Source organism: Lepus europaeus, chromosome 3, assembly GCF_033115175.1.
Source record: "Lepus europaeus isolate LE1 chromosome 3, mLepTim1.pri, whole genome shotgun sequence".
Classification (NCBI taxonomy): domain Eukaryota; kingdom Metazoa; phylum Chordata; class Mammalia; order Lagomorpha; family Leporidae; genus Lepus; species Lepus europaeus.
In genome coordinates this window covers 41,902,186-41,924,225 of record NC_084829.1, presented here as the reverse complement: position 1 = coordinate 41,924,225, position 22,040 = coordinate 41,902,186, and the positions used below count along the sequence as shown (strand labels likewise).

At 61.5% G+C, this 22,040-nt stretch overlaps 4 protein-coding genes across 11 annotated transcripts; 1 reads left to right on the top strand and 3 right to left on the bottom strand.

Annotated features, from left to right (window-relative positions):
- Positions 1-237: 237 nt before the first annotated feature.
- TOMM6 (translocase of outer mitochondrial membrane 6) lies at positions 238-1,493 on the bottom strand. The gene is made up of 3 exons (XM_062186098.1): positions 1,287-1,493; positions 732-836; positions 238-515 (listed from the first exon to the last, which is right to left on the bottom strand). Exons 1-2 carry the CDS (start codon positions 1,412-1,414, stop codon positions 740-742), a joined length of 225 nt encoding a protein of 74 aa, XP_062042082.1. The 5' UTR covers positions 1,415-1,493; the 3' UTR covers positions 238-515; positions 732-739.
- Positions 1,494-1,616: 123 nt separating this feature from the next.
- Positions 1,617-7,179, bottom strand: PRICKLE4 (prickle planar cell polarity protein 4). Of its 4 annotated transcripts, none has more exons than XM_062186092.1 (8): positions 6,831-7,179; positions 6,264-6,300; positions 5,197-5,352; positions 4,731-4,838; positions 3,984-4,121; positions 3,505-3,708; positions 2,730-2,934; positions 1,617-2,245 (listed from the first exon to the last, which is right to left on the bottom strand). In XM_062186092.1, the coding sequence occupies exons 1-8, from the start codon at positions 7,130-7,132 to the stop codon at positions 1,902-1,904; spliced, it is 1,494 nt and encodes a 497-aa protein (XP_062042076.1). In that variant the 5' UTR covers positions 7,133-7,179; the 3' UTR covers positions 1,617-1,901. The 4 variants fall into 4 exon arrangements, with proteins under 4 accessions (XP_062042076.1, XP_062042077.1, XP_062042078.1 ...); XM_062186093.1 differs by having other exon boundaries at positions 5,206-5,352; XM_062186094.1 differs by lacking the exon at positions 4,731-4,838.
- A 488-nt stretch (positions 7,180-7,667) lies between these two features.
- On the top strand, positions 7,668-15,625 carry FRS3 (fibroblast growth factor receptor substrate 3). Of its 5 annotated transcripts, XM_062186091.1 has the most exons (8): positions 7,668-7,748; positions 9,208-9,330; positions 10,220-10,308; positions 11,069-11,255; positions 13,036-13,197; positions 13,959-14,116; positions 14,334-15,023; positions 15,119-15,237. In XM_062186091.1, the coding sequence occupies exons 3-8, from the start codon at positions 10,243-10,245 to the stop codon at positions 15,140-15,142; spliced, it is 1,287 nt and encodes a 428-aa protein (XP_062042075.1). In that variant the 5' UTR covers positions 7,668-7,748; positions 9,208-9,330; positions 10,220-10,242; the 3' UTR covers positions 15,143-15,237. The 5 variants fall into 5 exon arrangements, with proteins under 5 accessions (XP_062042075.1, XP_062042071.1, XP_062042073.1 ...); XM_062186087.1 differs by having other exon boundaries at positions 14,334-15,625; XM_062186088.1 differs by lacking the exon at positions 7,668-7,748 and adding an exon at positions 7,947-8,708 and having other exon boundaries at positions 14,334-15,625.
- Positions 15,626-17,252: 1,627 nt separating this feature from the next.
- LOC133756521 (large ribosomal subunit protein eL32-like) lies at positions 17,253-19,180 on the bottom strand. Its single transcript, XM_062187194.1, has 2 exons — positions 19,143-19,180; positions 17,253-17,696 (listed from the first exon to the last, which is right to left on the bottom strand). The coding sequence occupies exons 1-2, from the start codon at positions 19,178-19,180 to the stop codon at positions 17,288-17,290; spliced, it is 447 nt and encodes a 148-aa protein (XP_062043178.1). The 3' UTR covers positions 17,253-17,287.
- Between the last annotated feature and the right edge of the window lie 2,860 nt (positions 19,181-22,040).

Here is a 22,040-nt window from a genome sequence, read left to right as displayed (position 1 = left end):
TGCCTCAAGAATAAGCCTCATGCTCTGTGAACATCAATGTACGGTGGTTACCATTTCCGTTCCTTTTCCTTTTTTAAAATGACGCAGACCACCTCCATTACAATCCATGTTTGGATCTTGTTCCTGCCTCTTTTGAGTATGAAATATAAATCATGTTTTTATGATTTTTGTAAATCTTGACTTTTTACACCTTGTTTTTGTAAGAAGAAATTTCTTATTAAAAGAATAAAATGGCTGTCCTTGTATGCAGTCTTTATTTCACATATCTGTTAACACACCGCTGTGGGAACTATGTACAGAACTTGACAGAGCAGAAGCGACACCTTAGCGGGGGCTGGGCTGCTCACCAGGGAGCACAGTTCCCAGTGGACTCAAGGGAGGAGAGAGAACCAGGCAGGGAAAGGAGAGGCTCCCGCTGCATCAAACTTCAGCCGCCATCGGGGCATGTCCTGTGGTGGTCACACACTGTGGGCTGCTTTTGGAAGGCTTGAGTACTGCACCGAGATTCCGTCTGTCTGCAATCAGATGACAGGACAACAGGTGACATCAGAAAGGAGGGAGACTGCTAAGAGATTCGAATCCCTTGTGCCATATGGAAACACGTTTAGCTAGGAAAAGCCAAGGGTTTAAACTCGAGTCTCTCCTAAATTTCATGAACAACTGGTATAAATCATGGCTTCTCCCCGCCTCTAGGATTCCTAAGACATGCAGAGCTGTGGTTAGGCGCTTACCTGCTTGGCTACACCCCTGGCTGGGGTGCCATTAGGTCAATATCACTCAAGTTCCTGGCCAGCCACACGCCTGCAGCAAACAGTCCCAAATTGAGGATCAAGTTCCTGGAAAAAGAATGTATTTCATCAGTCCTGTGGCCACGGAGTCCCTTGGATAGTCACCCAACACGGCGAGGGAGCCTTCCCATCACCGCCTCCTTCCTGAGGTTGCCCAAGACCCACGTGGGAATTTTGAGTCCACTTCTGAGCCTGATAATGGCAGGATCAAACCCACAGACCTTCTAAGCACTCGTCCAGCGCCCAAAACCCTGTTGGTATTTGGGCGCCTTCTCCCGCCCAGTCACCCTATATACAGCCTCTTAACAGATCGCTTCTGCCCCCACGCAACTCCCGCGGTCAAGTACCCCAGCAAGGTACACCCAGGGCCATGAGAAGGCCACGATGTTGGCAGTGTACCGAGACAAGCCCGGGGACGCCAACCCCACAGGGAGAGGGCTACGCAGCAGGTGTAGACGGTGAAGGCCACAGAGGGACCGGGATGCCCGGCTCAGTTACCTCCGGAAATCATTCCTGTCAGTGGCAAAGCGATAGACGCCACGAAGCCAATCTCCCACGTTGTCAGGGATCTCTGGAGCTTCATTCGCGGGGCCAGAAGGATTCACAGTGACCCCACTGGAAGCCATAGCAACACCTTTGCGCTCAGCACCGGCCCCGCACACGGTACAGCAGCCGCCCCGGCCGACACGCAACTTCCGGCCTGGCACTTCCGGCGGTACAGGCCGGCAGAGGGCGCTGTGACCCGAGCATGCGCCGACGTCCGGAGTGGGGCCCGACTCCACCGTCCCCTGCTGCAGGCTCCCGCCCTGCAGCTGCACGCGCCGAGTGATCATTTCAATGGCTCCAGAGGAGGATGCTGGGCTGTCCCAGCCCGCGGGGGTGGGGTAGGGGCCGGCTCTGCCCGGAAAGCGTAGCCTTGGGGAATGGGGTTTCCAAGAAAGTCTCCATCCAAAGTCGTAGAACGCGCTGTGCTAAAAGGGGTCGCAGTTTGTAACTCCCAGGCTCGGCCCCGATTGCTTTCATCTTAGGAGTTTTGTAAGGGGAGGAGCGCCTGGTGCTCTCGCCTCACAAGATCCCTCCCACCCTATTCCCCGCCGTCTCCGGTCTGTGCCACTAGCAAATGGTGCAGTGCTTCCTGGAGGTGGCTCTGTCCCCTGCTTGGGGGCTTCCAGGGGTCTTCCGGGACCGGGGAAGAGGCTGGCCCAAGAAAAAGCCTTCGGGTTCAGAGTCAGAGGAGGAGGAGCAGGTGGAGCAGGGGACATCCTCCCTCGGATCAGGGGGCGTCTCTAGATGGCCTTGTTCCCGCTTCCTGGGTCCCTCTGCCTCGGCCCCAGCTCGGCACTCCTGCCCCTGCTGGGTTTCCAGGCTGGAGCTGGCGGCTGCGGCGAGAAGGGCTGCACTGTTGGTGTTCATCGAGGAGCGATCCTTGCGTTCAGTTCGTTTGGGTCCCTCTTCCCCTATGCCGGGGCAAGTCAGAAACGCTTACCTCGGGGCCCCGAGTTTCTCTCTCCCGGAACCAGGCTGGGCGACCCGACAGTTGAGCCCAGCGCCGCGCCCCGTCCCGTCTCGCCCCTCCCCGCCCCAGGACCGCCGGCCGCCCCCCGAGCCGCCGCCAGCCCTCTCCAGGGTCCCCCGCCTCTCCGCCTCCGCCCACCAGAGGGCGGCCGCGTCCCCCTCCCGGGAGCAAGTCCGGCGCCGCAGCCCCGACCGCGGCGCGGGGTGGGTCCGGGAGGCCCTTGGAGCGCTGCGGCCAGGGACGCGCGGTGAGAGCTGCGGGCCCGGAGGCTCGCGTCTGGGGGGTGCGGGGGCGGGGGGCGGGAGCTCTGCTGGAGGGAGGGGATGGCGCGGGACCGGGGCGAGGATCTTAGCTCAGGAGGACCCCCTCCTCCCAGCCCAAGCCGCCGCCCCCTCCCGCTCTGCTCTGCACCTCTCCTCCCATACCAAGGGTCGCCCGCCCTTCCAGCGCCCCGGCCGAGCTCGAGCACGCGTCCGAGTAGCGGCTCTCGAAACAGCTGGGGCAGCAGGGGCTGCCCCCCGGCAGGGCATAACGGCCTCCACCCAGGGGCCCGGCGCAGTCCTGGCAGCAGAAGTGGTTCTCGTGCCAGCGCCGTCCCTCCGCCTCGGTGCAGCGCGGGGAGAAGATCAGCTGGGAGAGGGAGAAGGGAGCGGTTCGTTCGTTCATTCATCCATCCATCCATTCATTCATTCATCCAGTAGCCACGCCTTAAGCCCAGTTAACGCCGAAGCACGTCTAAGACATTCCCATTTGATCAACTGCTCTCAGACGCAGGGAGGGCTGGACAGGCTTGGCCAGGATCCCCCAGGTAGCAGGTGGCAGGGGCACTGCTCGAAGGGCGTGCGACCCTGGCTGCCTCTGCTGCCGAGACTCCCAGCTCTGCTAGGCGCTGCCTTCTGTGCTGACACTCAGCATAGCACTGGGCACCCGATATCCTGAGATGGATTCCAAGAGTCTGCTGAGACACTCTGAGTCCATGAAATTGGAAGGACTCTGCTTTCGTGGAAGGAGGGCACAGATAAAGTAGGGGTCCCGCGTGCCCAGGAGACAGGGTGGTCCTGGGCTGGTCCCTAGTTCTCCCTGCCTCATTCCCCCATGCCAGGAGAGGCTGCAGCCCAGGAGGACGCCCCTTAATATCCCACCACGCTGGCCATAAGCAAACCCAAAGCTCCACTGCCCACTGCCGGCCCCGTGCTGTACCTGGTCACAAGCTGGGCAGCGCGGCCGCAGCAATTCGGCGTGATGACGGCCACAGTAGAGATGCCCATCGCGGTAGAAGTAGATGAGGCTTACCAAGGTCTGGCCACAGGCCTGGCAGGTAAAGCAAGACCGGTGCCAGCAGTGCTGCTCCCCTGCCCGAGCTGCGAACACTCCGTACTCGCCTGGCTTCAGCGGCTGCCTGCACTGGCGGGCGGGCACGCTGGGCTGGTCAGAGCCTGCACTACTCTCCTTGCGTCCCTCTGCCTTGTCCATCCCAACCCCAACCTGCACCCGCTCCCCACTGCAGCCTCCACCAAGAACCCCCCATGCTTGAGTCCCCTGTTCCCAACATCTGCCACATTGCAAAGCTTGAACCCCACTTCCCGGCCAGAATCCCAGAAGTTGGTCCCTTCTACGTAAGTGAGAGGGGCAGAGTGGAGGGGGAGCAAGGCTCACAGTGGGGGGGTGGGGCTCCAAACCTTCTCACAGGTGTGGCCTTCGAGCCACGGAGAGACTGGGCGCGCCACCCCCTGTCCCAGGGCCTCCTGCTTCCTCTGAGCACAGAAGAGCTGCAGCTCAGCACGCTCCTCCTCTGCAAGGGCCAGGCAATAGCGCTCCTGCAGAACAGACTGAGGCTTAGCTGTGGGGTCTCCGAGAGAGGCTGCAGACCACCCCCAACCCGGGAAGTGCGGGAGCCTACAGCAGAGAGCACTGGGAAGGGCAGTGAATGAGGCAAAGGGGTGCGAGAGAAAGGACACCTCCATCCCCCCACACCCCAGGAGTCACCCAGGGCCTGAGCGCCCCCTTAGCCCTGTCCCCAGGGTTTCAGCTCCTTGCTCCCAGTGACTCAGAGCCCAGCATGGACTCCCATTCTCCCACTGTCTCTAATTATGTCATATACTCCCGTCTGGCCTCCCTGGCTGAATTGTGAGCCTTGAGACTGGGCACACGTGCGCCCTCAATAAACCCTTCGCCACCACGCTCTGCATTAGTCCATTCCATGACCAGTTCCAAAAGCCGCTCACGTCCATTGCTCATTTGCTCGTAAACTTAACCACTGTGGCAGCCAGAGCGGACGTTCCTGCACCCCTTATGTAGTTGAGGCAGAGCTGGGCCTTAAATCCACACCCCCTGACTTGGGGACCCTGGATCCTCCCACAATAAGTGAGGTGAGGGCCAAGGGACAGGGGAGGCAAGAGAGAGGGAAGAGGGGGTGGGGGACGCACATGGCTGTCTTGTGGAGGGAGCTGCCGCAGGAGGGTCTGAAGCTCAGGCCAGCCGGGGGCGTGGATGGCGTCCAGGCGCTGGGGACCAGAGCTCAGAACTGCAGGATCCTGAGGAGCCAGCAAGGGGGAGGCATTCCAGGTCTGCATTGTCCCTTACGGCCACCTCCCCTCCAGCAGAGAGCAGATTCTAAGCATTCCCCTCTTGGGGATCCTCACTGAGGGCACCCAGCCCTGGGCTGATGGGAGGGAGGCTGGGAGGGCCCTTGCCGGCAAACTGCCTCCCCCCAGCCGGGCTCCTTGCGGCTAAAGCTTTGAGGACACAGCACCTCCTCCCCACCAAGGAGAGCTCCCCAAGACTGTAAGAAAGAGGAATTCCTGAAAAGATAAAGTGAGGGGGCAAACCTCCCAGCCAGAGGGCAGGGAGCAGAGGGGGCCCCAGGGGTCTCAGCCCAGGCAGGACTCTTACCACTCTTACCGCCCCACTGGAAGGGTCCTCGGCCTCACGTCCTGGTAGGTGGTCCGAGTCACTGTCCCAATTGGCCGGTGGGCCTGGCCGCCTGGACATGGGACTATCCTCTCGGTGGGGCCAGCCATTGTCCAGCTCTGACATTGGTGGCAAAGTCTGCCCCAAACCAAGAAGAACACCTCCATCTCCTGGGCTCTCACAACGCGCTTGGCACTGCGAAGGGCTTCACAGCCTCACCCCGTCCGCCCAACAACCAGGTGGCTTCCGTGGTATTGTGCCCATTTTCCAGGGGAGCAAACTGAGCATGAATTGTATGCCCAGGGTAGAACAGCTAGTAAAGGGCAGAGCCAGGTTTTGAAGCCAGGGCTTTCAAAAAAAATCACAATTCTGGGGTCTCCTAGGATTGGGCTCGAGGTAAGAGAAGACCCATGGTGGGAGACAGCAGTGGGTATTTTGCCTTTCGGGTGAAGCTTTGGGCAGGCGAGCCAGCCTGAGCCCCTCCACTCCCGACTGCTTGTGCAGGGACAGCACCAGCAGCCCAGTTCCTGCTTTTGGGCCAGCCCTGGTAGGTAGGACCGGGGTACAGAGGGGTGGGGCGGGGCGGGGCTACAGAAGTTAAGGGGAGCAGGGCCCTGCTTCCAGGAGCTCTCTGGGAGTGGGTGGGGGCAGGGGCAGGGCTCTGAACACTGCAGATACACACACACCCCCCCTGGTCAAAAAGCAACCAGAGCAGACTGTTCTAGCATTTTCTACAGTATAGGCTGTCCTCCACACTCTACCAGGTAGTTTCCCTTACCCTCTTTTAAGGCTGAAATAAACGGAGATGAACTGATTGCCCAAGACCATACTAGAAGGCCAAGGGAAGCCTTGGGAGGAGGTGGCCTCCGAGCAGCAGGGCACACAGGAGGCCATCGCCAAAGCCCTGGTCTCCCTAAGACCCAGCTGTGGGGTCGGAGCCAGTGTCTGCACCCCAACAGTTAATGATAGTGCTCCCCAGCCGTGGCCCCCCACAGCCCCCCTTCAAATGGCCCGTGCCACCCCTCCCTCCTTCCTGGCTCCACACCCACCTGCTTCCTTCCTGTTCTGTCTCTCAGGTCAGATTTCCTGTGGAAGGGTGGCCAGGATGGGCGGTTGGCAGTCAGGGCCAGAAGTAGCCACTCCCCCTAACAGCACTGCCCCTGCTCCAGGCAGCGAGGGAGGGGGCATCTGAGGCCCCAGAGGGGGACTTGCACCCTCTTCCCGCTGCGCTCTGCTTTCCGGGAAATCGTCCAATACGGAGACAGGAGACGTCGCTGGGAAATCAGACCTGCACCCCTCACCCTTGCACCCTCTGAGGCGGGCCCAACTGCACCTCCGCCCAGCACTGGAACCCACCTTACCAACCCGCCCCATTCCTTACACTCCTGTCCTCTCCTGGCCCCTTCAGATCTAAGGGGCTGGGAGGAACGCCCTCTACCGCCTCCTAGCAGGTGCACCGAGCTCAGGGGCTCGACCTCCCCAACCCACCCTTATCCTAGAGGGCACAGCCCCAGATGCCCGAGGGAGGGGAGGGTTTCCCGGGACAGCGGGAGGGAGAAGGGTAGGGAGCGGCCGGTCCCGCCAAGGCTCCCCCGACGGGACTTGGGAGGGCCCACCTCCTGCCGTGTGTGTCTCGGCTTGGCTGCTGGGGGCTCAGGGGCAGGGACTGGGTCTCCGCCGGGCTCTCACTCTCGCCGCGCGCCGGTGTCTGGGCCGAACGGACAGGGGCCATCCCGGGGCCTCCGCGCCCGCCCGCACCGCGCGGCCCTTCCTTTCCCACGCCTCCAGCGGCCCCCGCCAGCACCTCCCCGGCCGGGGGGACAGGGCTGCTGGGGAGGAGCCTGGAGCCGCAGACGGCGGGAAAGCAGTCGTGAGCGCTCGGAGAGGACGCGTGAGGCTCCACTGCCTCCGCACACATGGGCTTCGCGCCAGGCCCGCGTCCGCCGGCTCGCGCAGAATGGAAACACCTTGTCCGCAGCCCCTTGCCCCGGCCGTCCCCGGAGCCCCCCGAGGCCTTGCCTCGGCCCCTCCGCCCCGCCCCCTCCGTGGGTGTCATCCACTTCCCACCCACTCCCTCCCCTCTCCTCAGCTCGCTTCCACGGTCCCCCGGCGCTGCCCTTCTCCCTACTGCCCCTTCACAGCCTCTCTTCTATCCCCTCTTCCAGCCCCCGGCCCCCTCTCTGCTCCCCGGGGAAACCCCACCTCCCGCCCCTCAGCCCCGCCTCTTTGCCCCGCCCCCTCCCCAGGCTCCGCCCCGCCCCGCCGGGCTTGCTCAGCTGCTGGCCCCGAGCGCCCTCTGGCGTCTGCGCATGCTCCCTGCTCCCGCCTGCAAAGTCCTCCAAAGGGACCTTCTAGGCTGCGCGCCGGTCGCCCCCGCTCGGGTCCGCCCGCCCGCAGCGTCTCGTTGGTGCTGCCGGTGACCTCCGACCCCTCGGCCGCGGGGCGGGGCGGGGAGGCCTTAGCTGCGGGCGGGCGGCGGCTGCTGCAGCGGGACCCGGGAGCGGGGCCCGGCGCCGCCCGGGCCGCGGGGCGATGTGAGTCGGGGCGCGGCGGGGCGGGGACGAGGCGGCTCCACCGAGGCCGCGCCGCGCCGCAGTCTCCGCTCCCTCCCTGGAAGTCCCGGGCGGGCGGGCGGTGGAGCCCCGGGGCTGGGGGCGGGGATGCGGGGACGACGCGCGGCTCCGACCTCCCCACGCCTGACGGGTGTCCAGAAATTCTCTCTGACAGCCCTGCAGCCTAAACCTGCTTCTCGCTCCCCAGACCCCTCCCTCGCTCCCCTCCCTCGGGCACACCTGCGTGCCCTGCGGAGCCCCCAGAGCCTCTCGCTCACGCCGCCAACCCGCCGGCCCGCCCCCGGGCCCACAGTTCTCTCCCAGATGGCCCCGAATGCCCCACCGCTGGGAACCTCCTCTGCTGCGTACCCTTACCTCCCTCCCCCACCCCATTCTTGCTCGGTGCCCAAATCTGGAATTCTTGCCCACATCCCCCCAAGGCTTGTCATTCGTTATTACCCATCACCCCCTCTAGTTCCTGCCCTTGATCCCAGACCAGAGCCCCCCACCCCAACGTAAGCACCCCTCAGTGGGCTCTCTGGTGACGTGTCCTGGTATCTCCAAGGGAGGGGGATAGGAACATTGCACCCCTCCCCCACCCTGCCCCCTATAGTTACTGGCTCCACATGCCCCTAGGGCTCTTGGTGGCCCAGGGAAACCCAGCCACCTGTCCCAAGCCTGCAACACCTCTCTCAGCCTGCTTCTTCCTTCCAAAGTAACCCGGACCGAGGGGAGGGTGGGGTCCTTTGACCTGGATGTGGTTCAGGGTTTCAGGGCACAAGGGACCCTGGGAATCGTCGCTTTTCCGGAGCAGAAGGTGGGGATGGCTCGTCTGGTCTGCTTGGGGCTTGATGCCCTGAGCTTTTGGCTTACTGTTGACAGCAGTGTTAAAGTTAGGCCTTCCCAAGCTTGGAGGACAGGAAGTCTACCAGGCTTCCCAGGGTGAGCTGGAAGAGGGAGATGGCCATTTTAGTGATGTTTGCCTTGCCTCAGGATGCAGATATTTCCCCTAAAAACTCAGGCGGTGGGAGGGGAGTGGAGTTGGGATACTTAGTAGCCGTGAAGCTGGCCAGAGCGTTGGTTTCCTGAATGGGAAGCCAGTGCCCTCTCCAGCCCGGCACATCTTCGTGTCCTTTTGAGAAAGCATTGTGTAGAGAGGTACAGTTCTCTGCAAAAGTAAGGGGGCGTCTGGGTGTTGGCAGATACAGGATTCAGAGGGCATTCTAGGGTCTTGGGCTCAGACTGAAACACGTGGTCCTAGGGGAGTTTCTCCCTCTCAGGGCCTATGGATCTTGGTATACGGGGTCCCTTTGCCCTTGATGTCACTTTGATCCTTGCTGTTTGACCGGGCCCCGGACGGACAGCACAGCAGTTTTGTTGACAGCGGGGGTGGCGGGGGTGAAGGTCTCCGTTAACCTGCAGTCTCTGTGTTTCCTGCTAGGTGAGCCCCCGGTGACTTCTCTGCAGACCGATTGCCATGAGCCCACAGCGAGGACGGGGCGAATAAAGAGGGGCTCCTTCCCCATGCCCCTCCCATGGTCGGCTCCCCAATGGCCTGGGTGAGGTAAGAGCTGCGGGTGGGAATCAGCTTCCTGCAGTCTCCCAAGTCGGGCAGGATGGAGGGAACAGGTCGCTGAATTGTCCGAGGCTCTCTCCGTGCAGCGGGAGTTCTAGGAGGATAGTGGCTCCGATGGGCTGGGGTCTCGTGCAAGTTGCGACTCTTCCATTTGCTTTTTGGCCCATGCATTTCCCACTCTCTTAGCTCACGCAGGCCAGAATGGTACCCTTGCCATCCTGGGCTTTAGCTTGGTCGTTGTGACGTGTAATCCGAGTTCCCGAATCTTGGACGGGAAAGCCAGCAAGTGAGGCCTCTGGTCTCCCCTTCAAAGGGGAAGAAACTCAGCCTTTGTGTTGATGAGGAGCCACACAATCTATGTCTGTGGTTAACATTTAGTCTCCTAAGCGTATCTTTATGATCGCACTGGAGCAGCCCGTTTGAGGAGGACGTGAGGAAGATAAACGAGGTGGGTGTTGGGATGGCGGTGAGGGAGGGCGAGAAGGAAGGTGCAGTGGCCAGAGTGCCGGGGTTCCCGGTGAGTGCCCACCCCCTTCTGACAACAGCCCGCTTCCTCTGGGCCTCACCTCTGTCCCTGCACATGCTCCTGCCTCACGCCCCTTCCCCGTCAGCACCAGGGTTAGAATCCCCCGTACCCACCCAGGACAGCATGGAATGTTACCTCCAAGAAGCGCTCATCCCCGGATCTGTGCGAATCCTACTACAGTCTCAACAGCAATGCATGTTTGCCTGCTGTGGGTCTGGCCCTGAGCTGAGAGTGGGGATTCCTTGGAAGGAGGGTCTGTGTTGCAGTCCTGGGGGCGGAGGAGCGGACCACAGGAGAAGTGGGTCTGCCCAGAGCAGGCCTTTCCTGAGCTCCTCATCCCTCTTCCCCCAGGGCGGGCCGGCTGCTCTGACACCATGGGGAGCTGCTGCAGCTGCCTGAACAGAGACAGCGTCCCAGACAACCACCCCACCAAGTTCAAGGTACCCAGAGCGCCTTCTCCACTGCATTTTTGTGGCTGTCGATACTACCAGAAATTAAGAGATGCTGTAGCATAGTAGCAAAAACGGTGCTTTTAGAACATCCACTGCTGCCAGTGTGTTTTTGTAGGTTTATATACACTTTGGGGCAAAGCAGCAAGTCTGTGAGTTAATGTATGTGAGGTATTTAAAATAATGCTTAGCACGTGGTGAGTGTACCTCTGTATGCTGTTTGCTTTGGGAAGCTGGGCCTGGCAGTGAGGACCTCCGCCTGCTGGGGTGTGCTGAGGTACATGTTTCTCCTGCCCGCCAGAAGAGGGCGCCCTCAGCAAGGGCGTACCACTGGGGAGGCAGTTTGTGTTCGTTCTCGCTTGTCCTTGACTTTTTCAGGGTCTTCAGATTTTGACTTGACAGTTGAACCCCTTCCCCATTTAATGTCTGGTCCCTGGATGCTAAGCCTTGGCTCATCTGAGGTCTTTCAACATTGGCCATTTCACTCTCTGACCTTGAAGGTCAGCAGGCTACCTCTTTCCCCACCGTGCACCTGACAAGACGAGTTGTTTGTCCAGGCAGCTGCTGTGGGTCCGTGCACCGTTTTCTGCAGCCCCAGCGACCTGTGGCACTCAGTGGAGTCTGGAAGGGAGTCCGCCGAGACCCCCAGCCCCCAAGCTCTAGTCATGTGTCTGACTGCCTCCTGGCGGCTCAGGACCCCTGCACGCACTTGTTGGACTCACCTGTTGCCCCTCTGTGCTCTCCCAACCAGGTGACCAATGTGGATGACGAGGGGGTGGAGCTGGGCTCTGGGGTGATGGAGCTGACGCAGAGCGAGCTGGTGCTGCACCTGCGTCGGCGCGAGGCCGTCCGCTGGCCCTACCTCTGCCTGCGGCGCTACGGCTACGACTCCAACCTCTTCTCCTTCGAGAGTGGCCGCCGGTGTCAGACAGGCCAGGGTGAGTGCCAGCCCCACCCCAGCCCCGGGGTAAGGGCCTGTGCACGTGGGGCAGGCACTGGGTCTGCAGGTGTCGCCCAGAGAGGGGGCAGGGTCTTAGCCAAGAGCGCCAAGCATGGCATTGCATAACGTGTGACCTTCCTCTTGAGGCATCGCAGCTCCAACCCAGGTCCCTTCTTGGAGACATGCATCACACAACCCACAGGAGAGAGCCAGGGCTCCTGGGCCAGAGCCCGTGGACAGAAGCAAGCAGCGACTCCTCCCTCTGCTACTGCAGTTTCAAGGATCCCTGTTGCCCCCTAAGTAGGAGCAAACTTTTTTCTGAGCACCCAGCGTCTGAGGCAGGAGACTCTGGCTGCCAGGGGGCTGGGAGGCTCGGGGAGCAAGACTCCTGAGTCCTTGACGTGCAAGGGCCCACAAAGGCGTCCGTCTCTGCCCCGAGTCTCCTGTGGTGGTGGGTGTGATGGTCTCTCCCTGCAGCACAGCTCAGGGGCTTCGGGCTGTTCCGTGAGGTCGGGGCCAGAGGCAGCCATGGCTCTTGGCGGGAGTGGCGTGTCGGGGCTTGTCTTTCGGGATGCAGACGTAAGCTCTGCCAAGGAATCCTGCCTGGGGTTGTGGTGACTGCTGTTCAGGATTGTGCCTGTGCAGTGGCTCTCTGAGTGAGGCTTCCGGCAAGGCAGCCCCGGGGGTTGTCTGCAGGAGGAGCCTTTCCCCCTGTGTCTCGTGTACCCTTAGCACGCCTCACGCAGGGGCAGGCAGTATGGGCTGAGGCGAGAAAGGTGAGGCTGCTCTAGGCCCCAACACAGGATTCTTCTGAAACTCCAGACCGCTCCGGTCTTTTCCAACCCTTGACATATGGGGGTACTTCAAGAAGTTCACAGGAAATGGAGTTGAAGACAGAAGTGCAGGTGCCACCCTCGACTCTGGCCAGCGTGGCCCTTTTACCCAACGTCATTCTCTCACCTCGGCCTGACAGTCTGTGTGGTGGACATGTGCACCTGCACACCCCAGAGAGCCTTCTCTGAGCCCCAGGTCCCCTGTTAGAGCAGGGGGCGCAGGGTCCCACACCAGGCCAAGAGCCCAGGACACACTTGGCCCGCTGCGTGCCAGATACTCAGCTTCCAGGACCTGGAACTGGCAGGGCCGGGAGGCTGGCTGCCCCGAGAACTTCCCTGTGTGCCTCCCAGCGCCCCTCCCCTTCCACACCAGAGTCCACGTTCTGTGAGGCCATAGGCCTGGACATGGAGGGGAGGGTGGGGGGGGCACATTCCCTCTGGCCAGGCACTGGGCCAAATACCCGGTGAACAGGGGGTGAGCAGGACAGACCTCCTGCCCTCGGAGAGCTCAGAGGCCATGGGGTGTCGGGCCAAGGGCTGATACCCCAGCTGGGCGGGGCTTGTCTTTCTGGGCATGGGCGTGGGGTCCAGCGTGTCTGGTGGAATCGTCCCACATCCGGCGTTCTCCTGTGCCTCCTGGGCATTTATTCTCTCCCCATCGCCCTGAACGCCCTTGTCCTTGTGCGAAAAAGCACAGCCGAAGTGGGCATTCATTCATAAGACGGGGGCAGTGGACCGTGTGGGCGTGGGCATGGGCGTGGGCAGCGTCCCCAGTGCTCTTGCATTCTGCAGGATACCGGGAAGAATACTCAGGGTGGGAGATGCGATGCTGCCCCCTCCAGGCCCGGGCATTGCTGCACGCCGCCGTGCAGCTGCTGGCTCCTGTGGGCCTTCCCCACCCGGCACAGGGTCCCAGGAGCCTCGTTCCTTCTCCTCCTTCTCCAGGGATATTTGCCTTCAAGTGCTCCCGGGCTGAGGAAATCTTCAACCTCCTTCAGGACCTGATGCAGTGCAACAGCATCAACGTGATGGAAGAGCCGGTGATCAGCACCCGCAACAGCCACCCCACGGAGCTCGACCTCCCGCGGGGCCCCCAGCCGCCCAGTGGTGAGGAGACCCCCGTGCTTGCTACCCCAGCACCCGTGCACCAGCGCACAAGCACGGGCCCAGCGAGCACGGGTCTTGGAGGCACACGTGGAAGGGGCCAGGGACAGTGGGGGGTGCGGGGTGAGCCTCTCCCAGGACCATCCTCCGTCATCAGAACCACCCTTGAGGATGGGCGAGTCTGGGGCTGGGCCAATCAGGTGACTCAAGCTGAGGCTCTGGAGTCCCGGGGAGCAGGCAGGCAGAGCCTGGGTTTCCATGGAAACAGCCGTCTGGAGCTCTTTTGCTGCCTTCCTTCTGTCTGCTGGGCCATACCCACAGCCCTGCCTGGCTGCTGGGGCAGGCGCCCCCGGCCGGGACCGTCCCCTGGAAGGGCTCCCAGTCTCTGCTCGCTCGGTCACCGTCTGGATGGAGCACCTGCTCGGCAGTGGTCTGCACTCCCTGGACTGGCCAGGAGCACCGCAGTGAGGCGGAGGGACAGGCCGGTGACAGCAAGGTGTCCCTGAGGAATTTCAGGGGAGGCTGTCGTGGAGAAGGAGGCAGGGTGGGCCGCAAGCTGAGCTCTGAGGCCTGGGGCGGGGTTTGAAGAGCAGAGAGAAGGTGAAGGGTCCCAGCGGCTGCCGGTTCAATGGAGCCCACCATTGTGGAGGCTCCCACAGTGTCTCCTCCGATGGTGGGCGGCCCGGGACACCACACATACGGGCCCTGCTGTGGCTGTCGGGTGGTTTGAAGTGCCACTTACCCAGTCCTATCTCCCGACCCAGCTCTAGGCTACACCGTCTCCAGCTTCTCCAACGGCTTCCCTGGCTGCCCTGGGGAGGGCCCACGCTTCTCAGCAACCCCGCGGCCTTCAGCCAGCAGCCTGCGACACCCCTCGCTCGGAGAGGAGTCCACACACACCCTCATCGCCCCCGACGAGCAGGTGAGCGGGCAGCCAGTCGGTCCCGGGGGGGACAGGACACATGGCCTCTCTTCCCAGTAAGGCTCACGGGAAAGGGGAGCACACTGACAGGGTCCCTTCCCTGAGGGCGAGGCGGAAGAGGAAGCTCCCGCTGTTTGCCCTGAGCCTCCCTCCTCTCATCCTGTCCCTCTGTTCTCTCCTTCCTCCCTGCTTCACCGGCACCCTGCTCCCCACCCAGTCCCACACCTACGTCAACACCCCGGCCGGCGAGGAGGACCAGCCCAGGAGCCGGCACTGCCTGCAGCCCCTGCCTGAGGGCCGGCTCCCCTTCCCCGCCCAGGCCCCCGGCCCCGACCAGCGGGATCCGCAGGTGTTCCTGCAGCCGGGCCAGGTGAAGTTTGTGCTGGGCCCAACCCCCGCTCGGCGGCACGTGATGAAGTGCCAGGGCCTCTGCCCGAGCCTGCGCGACCCCCCCCACCACAACAACAACGAAAGCCCCTCAGAGTGCCCTGCCCAGCCCAAGTGCACCTACGAGAATGTCGGCGGGGGGCTGCGGCGGGGGGCTGGCTGGAGACTGAGCCCAGAGGAGCCGGGCTGGAACGGCCTGGCCCAGCGCCGGGCCGCCCTGCTGCACTACGAGAACCTGCCCGCCCTGCCCCCAGTGTGGGAGAGCCATGCGCAGCAGCTTGGGGGGGAGGCCGGGGATGACGGGGACTCGAGGGACGGGCTCACGCCCTCCTCCAATGGCTTCCCCGACGGCGAGGAGGACGAGACCCCCCTGCAGAAGCCCACCAGCACCCGGGCCGCCATCCGCAGCCACGGCAGCTTCCCTGTGCCACTGACCCGCCGCCGCGGCTCCCCGAGGGTCTTCAACTTTGATTTCCGCCGGCCGGGCCCGGAGCCCCCAAGGCAGCTCAACTACATCCAGGTGGAGCTGAAGGGCTGGGGTGGGGACCGCCCCAAGGGGCCCCAGAACCCCTCGGTCCCTCAGTCCCCCCTGCCCACCACACACCCTGCCCGCAGCTCAGACTCCTACGCCGTGATTGACCTCAAGAAGACGGCGGCCATGTCCAGCCTGCAGAGGGCTCTGCCCCGGGACGACGGCACGGCCAGGAAGACCAGACACAACAGCACCGACCTGCCTCTGTAGGGACGGCCCGGCCCCCACCTCACGCCCCCGCCCCGGGGCTGCGGGGCCGCTTTGCAGGAGGCCTCGAGGTGGGACCAGATGCTTCCCAGCTGCCTGGAGCCCCCAAAGATGTCAGCCACTGCGTCTCCTGGCCTCCACGCTGGAGAGAGGAGGGGTGACCGGGCGAGGAGGGCGCCTCGCCGTAAACTGTGAAGGGTCCCCTTGATCGCGTTCACCCCCCGCCCGTGTCCATTTGTCTCGTCCGTCTGCTGTCCGTGTGAGTTTTTTGGTTGGAACTTCGAAACATTTTGTACCTGTTGATTTTATTTATCAGTTTATTTTTCTATTTATTGTTTTAAATGTAATTTAACATATTTATTATTAATATAATTATTTTTAAATTCTGGCCAATGCACGATTCCTTCTTCTGGACTCTTCTGGTGTGGTCAGAGGGCAGGGGTGGGGCAGCTGGGGCTTTTGTGGCAAGTCTGTGATGAGAACCGAAGAGCTGACAGGGATGGATCCCCTGTTGAACTCAAATAGCAGGACGGGCAGCATCCCGGATGCAGCGAGGTCTCCGGGCTGGGGGAGCTGCATGAGGTCCCGGCTCTGGAACCCCTCACGACGCTCTGCTCCCCCAGGCCCCAGGCGCCGGTGCTCCCCTGTAACAGGGGCCCAAAGGTGGACCCTGGATCCTCTGCTCTACCCAGCACGGCTGAGTCAAGGCTAGAACCTTTAAACGGGACTTCAGGAAAAGCACAGGAGTAGCAAAAGGAAACAAACAGGGTATAATGTGTAACTAGATGGCCTGACTTGCAAAGTGCAGCTCTCCTGGAGGACTGCTGCCCAGGAATGGCTCGTGGGGGACACCTCTACCCTACCGCAAGGGTGGAGCCCTACCAGCCCCTGCTGGTGCACCGCCCCAGTGCCTCTGCCATGGGAGCGCCCTTTCTCCCGCCCAAGGCCGTCTCCCCTCGCTTCACTGGCCTCTCTTCCTCTAAGACTGCATTTCTGACCCAGAGCCCTGTGCGGTTAATCTAAATCCAGTGTCTGATAAGCCACTCCGGCTGGGTTTATCCAGGATTGAGGGAACAGCCTGGGCCCGGTTGCTGTTAGCCCCTGGTGTATGTGCTGGTCAGAGAGCAGGCCTGTCCTCACCGAAACCACAGGCCAGGGTGCGGCTCACGCCACAGACTCCCTGCCCCTCCTTCCTCTCTAGAATGCCACTGAGGCCTCAGTTCCCGGAGCCCCGGCTCCAAGTGGGGGTCCAACTGCTGGCCTCCAGAGCCTCCGACCCCGAGGGTCACTTCCTGTTGGGGAAATCGGCTCCTGGCGGGGTGGCGGCCCCTGCGGGCTGTGGGAGAAGCCCTTGGCACGCAGGGCCCAGCAGGGTCTAGGGGGCGCACAGCCGCCAGCCCGGAGCTGTCCCCAGCCGTTTTCCCCTCTCTGTCCTTTGGGCTTGGGCTAGCCGGCACTCCCTCCCGTGCTACAGCAGGGGGCCTGCCTTCTGCAGCTTCCCCAAGCTGCTCAGTGGCTGCTCCAGGAGAGCTGAGATGGGAGAGGTCTGGCCACGCCAGGACCAGGCCTAGGGACCCTGGCCACTCTTGGCACCTCATGGGTCTGAGCAGGTTCCTTTTTTTTTTTTTTTTTTGGCGGTTTTCAAGGTTTTATTTTTTTAATTTATTTTATTTTTTATTTTTTGACAGGCAGAGTGGATAGTGAGAGAGAGAGAGACAGAGAGAAAGGTCTTCCTTTTTGCCGTTGGTTCACCCTCCAATGGCCGCTGCGGCCGGTGCATCTCGCTGATCCGAAGCCAGGAGCCAGGTGCTTCTCCTGGTCTCCCATGCAGGTGCAGGGCCCAAGGACTTGGGCCATCCTCCACTGCCTTCCCGGGCCATAGCAGAGAGCTGGCCTGGAAGAGGGGCAACCGGGATAGAATCCTGTGCCCCAACCGGGACTAGAACCCGGTGTGCTGGCGCCATAAGGCGGAGGATTAGCCTGTTAAGCCACGACGCCGGCCTCAGGTTTTATTTAAACACAAATAAAATGCGCACCTGAGCCACCTACTCATTTTCTTCACTGCGCAGCCTGGTATTGGGGTTGGTGACCCTGATGGCCAGCTGGGCCGCTCTCTCCACACTGGCCTTGCGGTTCTCGGAGGAGACGTTGTGAGCAGTCTCTGCACAGTAGGATTTGTTGCACATCAGCAGCACCTCCAGCTCCTTGACGTTGTGGACCAGGAACTTCCGGAAGCCGCTGGGCAGCATGTGCTTGGTCTTCTTGTTGCTCCTGTAACCTATGTTGGGCATCAAGATCTGGCCCTTGAATCTTCTCCACACCCTGTTGTCAATACCGCTGGGTTTCCACCAGTTACGCTTAATCTTGACATAGCGGTCCGACTGGTGGCGGATGAACTTCTTGGTCCTCTTTTTGATGATCTTGGGCTTCACCAGGGGTCTGAGGGCGGTGCCTCTAGGAGAAGGCAGCCACCTCCGGCGGCAGCGCCAAGGAAGAGCTGAGCAGGTTCCTTTTTACGAGTGGACAGCGCTGTCTGTCACAGGAGAGCCAGGGGCTGGCTTCAGACGCACTTCTGGCCCTGCCTCAGCCACTATCTCTGCCATGTTGATTTCTCCAAGTCGACTTGGTTTCTGCACCTGCAAGGCAGGGAGCCTGTGTGGGAAGCAGCCTGCGAGACCGAGTAGTAAACGTGACGCCACTTTGGAAGGAGTTGGACTTGGGCAAGCTGTGTTACCAAACCAACCGTGTTTTAGGGAAAAACAGCCACAGTCACAGCTCCTTTGTCCCTCTGTCCCTCAGGCTTGGGACTTGTGGCTGTCCCTTTGCTGAACAGCTCTTGCTGGTTCTGGACTGACCCCTCCCCCACCCTGTAAAGTTATAAATGCTTCAGTGAGTGTATTTGTGGGGCTTTTGGCAGTCCAAGAGACATAGCCTAGGAATCAGCTCCCAGACAGGGGAGGGGGCCAACCTTCCCATCCCCCTCCCCTGGTTACTGCCCCTGCAGGAATTTCCTGGTGGGAAGGGGCAGGTGGGAGCCGTGCCCAGGAGGGCGGCCGCTGACCTGTGTCTGAGCCTTCTCAGGGTGTGGTGTGCAGAATGATCATCCGGGCATCAGTGATGTTTGCTGAGTGCTCCATTCTCTTTAGAAACAGACCCTGCCCGCCCGCCCCCCCAGGGCTGCCCTCCAGGAAGGCTGGGCCTGGCATCCTGTCTGGGAGTGACATTTCAGGTCAGACCAGCAGGGCCCTCCCCAAGCCCACCCTGGGTAATCACAGCACTTTGCAGTGGGATAAACACAGGCCACTTTTCCACAGGGCCTTCTAGATCGTTTATCTCTGCCTGGCCTCTCTGGGCTGGATTGTTATCTGCCCCACACAGAGGAGGAAACCAGCCCAGAGGTGAAGGGACTGGCCCCAGGCCACAGAGTTAATAAGCGGCTGGGGCTGGGGCTGGATGCCAGTCGTGTGTCCACCCGCCCCGCCCCGCCCCTGCTGGGGCCTGGTTCTCCCTCGTGGGCTCCCACTCCAGCAGCATCTCATTCCACTGCTCCCTCTCAGGAATCCCTCGGGATTCTAAGCCACGGCCTTGCTAGCCTAACTCCAGGATGAGCCCGCGCTCCCCTACAGCCTGCCCGGCGCCCACCTACCAGCCCTGCCCCTCTACTCTCCGTGTCCTCAGATGGGCGGGGCCAGGGCAGGTGCTGACCTCAGCTGGCGAGCATCTCAGCCGCATGGCAGGTTCTCCCAGGGAAGGCCAGGCTGGGCCTTCCTGAGCTCTACTCCCCAGCTCAGGGGACGGGGAACGGGGAACGGATGTGAAAGGGGAGTCGGGACCCAGTGGACAGGGCTTGAGAATGGGAGGCCCCAGGCGGAGGGATTGCTGAGCTGAGCTGGGACCCACCCAGGGGCCCCTCCAGCGGGACTGCTGGAGACGTTCATCGCATCTTTGCCCACACACTGCCAGGGACAGGGAGCTCACTACCTCACAAGCCCCCCGCCCCCAACCCGCCCTGGGTTCTAATTCTGCTGCAGCTCCATATGTGGCTGAGTTTGGCCTCTCAAAAAGGGTGCTGGATTTTGAAACTTGGTCACTGCTTAGTGACAACTTCACCTCGTCATGTGTCAGTTTTCTCATCTGTCACCTGGAGTAACAACAGCCGTGCCTGGTGGGATTGTAGTGAAGGTCAAAGAGGGAATATCCACCCCCAACAGCGCGAGTGGGGCACCCAGCAGCACAAGATGGGTGTTTGTTCTTTTTCATTTACTTGTTTATTCTCTTATTATTATTTTTAAAAGATTTATTTTATTTTTTGAAAGGCAGAGTTACAGAGAGAGGTAGAGACAGAGAGAGAGGTCTTCCATCCGCTGGTCCACTCCCCAGATGGCCATAACAGCTGGAGCTGTGCCATTCCGAAGCCAGGAGCCAGAAGCTTCTTCCGGGTCTCCCATGTGGGTGCAGGGGCCAAAGGACTTGGGCCATCTTCTACTGCTTTCCCAGGCCATAGCAGAGAGCTGGATCAGAAGTGGAGCAGTTGGGACTAGGACCGGTGCTCATATGGGATGCTGGTGCTTCAGGCCAGAGCGTTAACCCACTGTATCATAGAGCCGGCCCCCACTTATTATCTTCATCTACTCAAAAGGCAGAGTGATAGAAAGAGACCCAGAGAGTTATCCACTGGTTTACTCCCTAAATGGTTGCAATAGCTCCGGCTGGGCCAGGCCAAAGCCAGGAGCCAGCAACTCCATCTGGGTCTCCCACATGGGTGGCAGGAACCCAAGTACTTAGGTCATCATCCACTGCCTCCCAGGAAGCATTAGCAGGAAATTGGATCAGAAGCAGAGCAGCAGGGACTCAAACCATCGTCCCGTTATGGGGCCAATATGAGAAGCCAGAGTCCCAAGCCGCAGCTTCATCTGCTGCGCCACAGCGCCCGCCCCCATCTTCTGAAAGTGACTCCTCCCTGCCCACCCACAAGTCCACCGCACCGGCTCCCCTCTGACCCAGACCCGAGTGAGGTCCCCGGGCCTGACGTCACCTTCCCTCAGCCCATCACCTTCCTTGAGCTAAGCGTCCTACTCCTGCCAATGCAGCCCTCCTCGGGCCCAGCCCCCTCTTCTGTCAGCGACCTCGGCTTGTCAAAGTCTAAAGTGCCATTGCTCCTTGGTGGCCTGGGTCTGTCTGAGAATTGACAGGCACCAGCTTTTGCCGCTGGCGTGGAGCTGCCGAGACAGGGAGTGGGTGGCTGGGGGACCGGTAGTGCCTGGAATAGAGTCTGGGCTCGCCACGGGGGTAGGTCATGAGGGTGCAGCTTGGCACGGGGCAGAGGGCCCTCAGTGAGCACTTCCAGAACTTTCATTCTGCACACGGTGGTTGGTAGGAAGTCTCCCTAAGGAAGGCGGCTTCCGGGCCACTTGCCTCAGACATCAGGCAGGTCCCCTCCGGGACTCTGAGGGCCCTGTTTCTCCGGGAGGGACACTGCTTACAAGACTGTACATGGTCAGGCTGGGGAGATGTCCCTGGAGTGTAAGGTGTAAGTAAGTGGCCGCTGTGCCATTGGCACGGTGATAGTGACATAATGACTGAGTGACGGAGCAGTCCTGGGGCCCTTCCTGCCTGGCCAGCGCTGCAGCTGGAGGGGTTTCTGTAGCTGACTCCTCCTTCCCTGTGGCCCCTCTTCATGCGGGAGAAGCTGGGGTCCCCGGGGGGTTGGCCCGTTGCCTTCCTCCACCTGCCCCTCTGCAGCCTGCCTCGTCTCCTCTGAGCGAGGGAAGAGGCCTGAGCGGGATCAGTGCCCCTCTAAAAAGCCAGCATGGAGATGCTGGTTCCACCCCACATTGCGTGAGGACAGGAGGAGAAGCAGCCATCTGCAGCCAGGAGAGGCTCCCCCAGACAACGGGCACCATGGCTTGGGACGGCCTAGGGCCGCTTAGCCTCCAGGACTGTGAGAAGCAAAGGTTGAGTGTTTCAGTCCCCCAGCCCTTGGACATTTGCTGCAAATGTCCCGCCTCACTACCATGCCTGCAATGTGGCCTCTGCCTCACTGGACCTGCCCCCCTGGGGATCCTGGGCCCTAACACCCTGCCTCCCCCTGGGAGCTCTGGGAGAGGAGACAGTGGGTGGGGTGTTCATGTCCACATCAGGCCTGGGGGCAGTTAGCACAGTGAGAGCCTGAAGGAGACTCCTGCTGGAGCCTTGGGCCCCACACCAGGCAGCAGTGACACAGTTTCCTGTAAAGGGACAAAGGTGACAGCCTCAGAGATCCCCTGGGAGCCTCGGGCAGCTTTCTGGAATGTGGGGAGGGCCTGGAGAGGGTGCAGGGCTCAGCTGGAAGCAGAGCCACACGGGGCCAGACACCTGCCACAGGCCCTCAGAACCTGTGCAGGGGCTCTTGGGGCAGGAATCTTTGGGGCCACCCAGGTCCTTCCTCTTCTCCCTCACTTCCGGGCCATGAAGACAGCCTTGGGCACTTGGTGATTGCTGAGTGTGCCTGGGCCTATTTGGGGGGCTTCTCCCTGGAGGCCGGCTGTCCCCAGCAGCCTGCCCTGGGCCACCAAGCCCCACCTTGTCCCAGGTGTCCCACGGGACAATCCCTGAGCACAGCTCCACGCTGCCATTGCCACTCACAGACACAGCTTTTCTGAACCCAGACTAGAGCAGCCGGGAAGCCGGGACCTGGGCCGGGGGCTGTGACCACATCCACCTGAAGTTTAATTGGGCCTGGGGGGTGGGGTGGGGGGGCGTCTGGGAGAGCGGAGGGCGGCAGGAGCCTCCTGAGCCCATTATCAGTGTTTGGTTTGG